The sequence below is a fragment of the Nanorana parkeri genome, unplaced genomic scaffold (genome assembly GCF_000935625.1).
Source record: "Nanorana parkeri isolate BGI_ZX_2015 unplaced genomic scaffold, ASM93562v1 scaffold1261, whole genome shotgun sequence".
NCBI classification, from domain to species: Eukaryota; Metazoa; Chordata; class Amphibia; order Anura; family Dicroglossidae; genus Nanorana; species Nanorana parkeri.
This window is the reverse complement of record NW_017307529.1, coordinates 13,569-16,262: the sequence shown is the minus strand read 5'-3', so window position 1 is coordinate 16,262 and position 2,694 is coordinate 13,569. Positions and strand designations below refer to the sequence as shown.

General features: G+C 46.0%; 1 protein-coding gene across 1 annotated transcript in view; it reads right to left on the bottom strand.

The window, feature by feature from the left end:
- LOC108797322 (poly [ADP-ribose] polymerase 12-like) overlaps positions 1-2,131 on the bottom strand; it is a 40,624-nt gene extending 38,493 nt beyond the window's left edge. Inside the window, exons 1-2 of the mRNA XM_018568901.1 lie at positions 1,842-2,131; positions 29-164 (exon numbers count right to left, since the gene is read on the bottom strand). Coding sequence (XP_018424403.1) covers positions 29-164; positions 1,842-2,131 — 426 coding nt within the window. The remainder of the gene's footprint in view (positions 1-28; positions 165-1,841) is intronic.
- Positions 2,132-2,694: the final 563 nt, after the last annotated feature.

The window sequence follows — 2,694 nt, the reverse complement described above, 5'->3', positions numbered from 1 at the left end:
CAGGGATGAGGGAACCTCGGAAACTCACCTGCGGCAGCAGCATGTTGTCATTCTGGAAAAGCAGAACTTTTATCTCGTCCTCATTCAGTTCGCTCAGCTCGTTAACTTCTAACACGGCATTGTTGTGGTCAGAGAAGACATCATGGGAGAATTTGCAGCGATGCCTAGAATGGAAAGACACCATAAATTCTGATTCTGGAAGGAGATGAATTAATGATGAAAGTTATGAATTGGGATCAATAACAGCAACATGAAAATATGTAGGAAGGTAATTATGACCCCATCAAAGAGGGCAACCTACCCCATACACCCATATTTTCCAGACAAATCATGGATCACTGAAGCGCACTGTACATATAGAATTGTTTTAGTTCAAGGTCATTCAAGATACACTTCCTTACCCAATTCCTCAAGATACATGCTTCTCTTCCCCTGTACTCACCATTTACCTCAATATCTCTAGCTTAACAGTCCTATAATCACTGAACTTACCCTAATATCCCTTAAGTCACTCTCCACTTTGTAACGATCGCGGCTGTGCTCCGCAGTGGAACGCAAGCCGCAAGCAGGAAGTAAATCCGCCAATGCGCTCCAGCGTGGAACGCACCGGCTCTCTGGCGCGAGTAGCTCCGCCCACACTCCTTCCCCTTAAAAGGCCGGAAGAGAGATCAGTATGGCGTTCCACTATTGCGAGTGAACGCCAGCTGACACCTGGATCTGGATCATAGGACGTGTGAGCCGCAAGGACCCCCACTTACTCCAATCTACTTGGGCATCTAAATAGCAAGTACTGACTAGTCTGGGACATCCTGTCCACAGTCTAGTGCTCACTTGGGAGATTGTATTGACTTTATTCACATGCTGAATGGACTTCCTCATTTGAATCCTGAGTCTCATCAGTTAAAGGGGAATTGTTACTATATCTTGTGTTGATACTTCAGTACTGGAAGCCACTTATTTGTTTCTTCTCCTTCCTCACCTATACTATTGCACCCTGGTATGCTGAAATAACCTGGGGCAACCCTGTGCACCACCTACTAAAAAATAATTGCGGTATATGATGGTAGAGCTCCAAACTCTCCGCTAAAGTTTGAGAGTGACGCCTGGAGCTCGCCCCTGATACCATACCCTCAAACACACTTCTCCTAAATTCAGCAACTCCGCAGCTGAGATTCATATAACCATACCTAGTCGTTATACACTTGCCCATGGTAGCCCTATACTCATAGTACTTACCTCAATATCCAGGAGTCACCTTCCACTTGTTCTTAGTATCTCTATACTCACTGCACTAATATCTCTAGAGTCATCCTCCACCTGTTCATAGTAGCTCTGTACTCAACAGACTTGCCCTGATATTTCTAGAGACACCCTCCACTTTTCCTTACTAACCCTATACTAAGATACAGTACTTTCCCTGGTATATTTAAAGTCACCCTCCACTTGTTCTTACTAGCCCTTTACTCACAGTACTTACCCAAATATCCCAAAAGTCACCCATCTGTCCATAGTAGACCTATACTCACTACACTTAACCCAATATCTCTAGAGTGAATTTTGGTTTGTCCTTATAAAACCTATACTCACTCTGCCAATATCCCAATATTTACCTTCCACTTCTCCATAGTAGCTTTTTACTCAGCATACCTAAGACAATACCTCCGACTCATTCTTCTCTTTGCTGTTGTAGCCCTATACTTGCTGTACCTATCCCAAAACCCCTAGAGTCACCCACTCTCCACTTGCCTCTACTCAGTCGCCTTCCATCTTTGGTCCAAACACATCCAGAGTCATTCTCCATTTCCCTTGGACTCAGCTTTCACTTCCCCCTTTTTACGTACCCTTTTTTGGTGAAGCACTGGTCCTTCAGGTAGTGGGTACACAGGTGAAGTTTTGGACACTCTTCCTTACATCCCTCATCTGAGTAAAGGTATGTGTCACAGGTCCTCAGGGGGCTCTGGGCCAAAACAAGCTCGAAGCTCTGTGGGAATATGAGAGACTCATCCTGCAGAATCTGTTCAACTTCCTTTGCTGAGAGATCCAGAAGATCAGCTAATTGATTCTTCTCCAGCCGACCACCATGCAAGCACAGCAGCTTCATCAGAGAGATGGTGAGTGATTGGTCCCCCATGTTCTCAGGGTTCCTGATACAGCCTAATGTATGGAGCCCTGCAATCTCTATGTGTGTGTGTTTGTGTGTGTGAGATGTTTAGGCTGAGAAAAGGGAACAGCAGAGGGTGGATCACCCACACGTCACAGGAGAACTGCAATTATTCAGCACTGACGTAGGGGAGTGTAACACTAAGACTTGCAAAGCACTGATCATAGGGATTGACAGTTTCGTTTTCACACTCATCTGGGCATAGTTCTAGTGCTCGGTGTTGCCTTCTGTCCGGACTGCTGGGCACCCAGTGAATCTGCCCTGAACCTCTGTGTTAAAAAGCTAGTGTACCTGTTGCTCAGTATTCAGGTGTTCCTTGGTAATCCTTTCTGCTCCCAGAGTGACTCTGTGTATTCTGCCAGAGAACTGCTTTTACATTCACTAGTGAGCTGTGATCTTTCCTGAGCTGCCTGCGCCTCTGCACCTGTGCACTGCTAGTGTGTACCTACAATCCAGCCTCTGTGTGTTTGCATTCTCCGATCAACCAGCTTGCTCCGTGCATCAGCCTGCGGTGGGTACCCGGATCAGAAGGG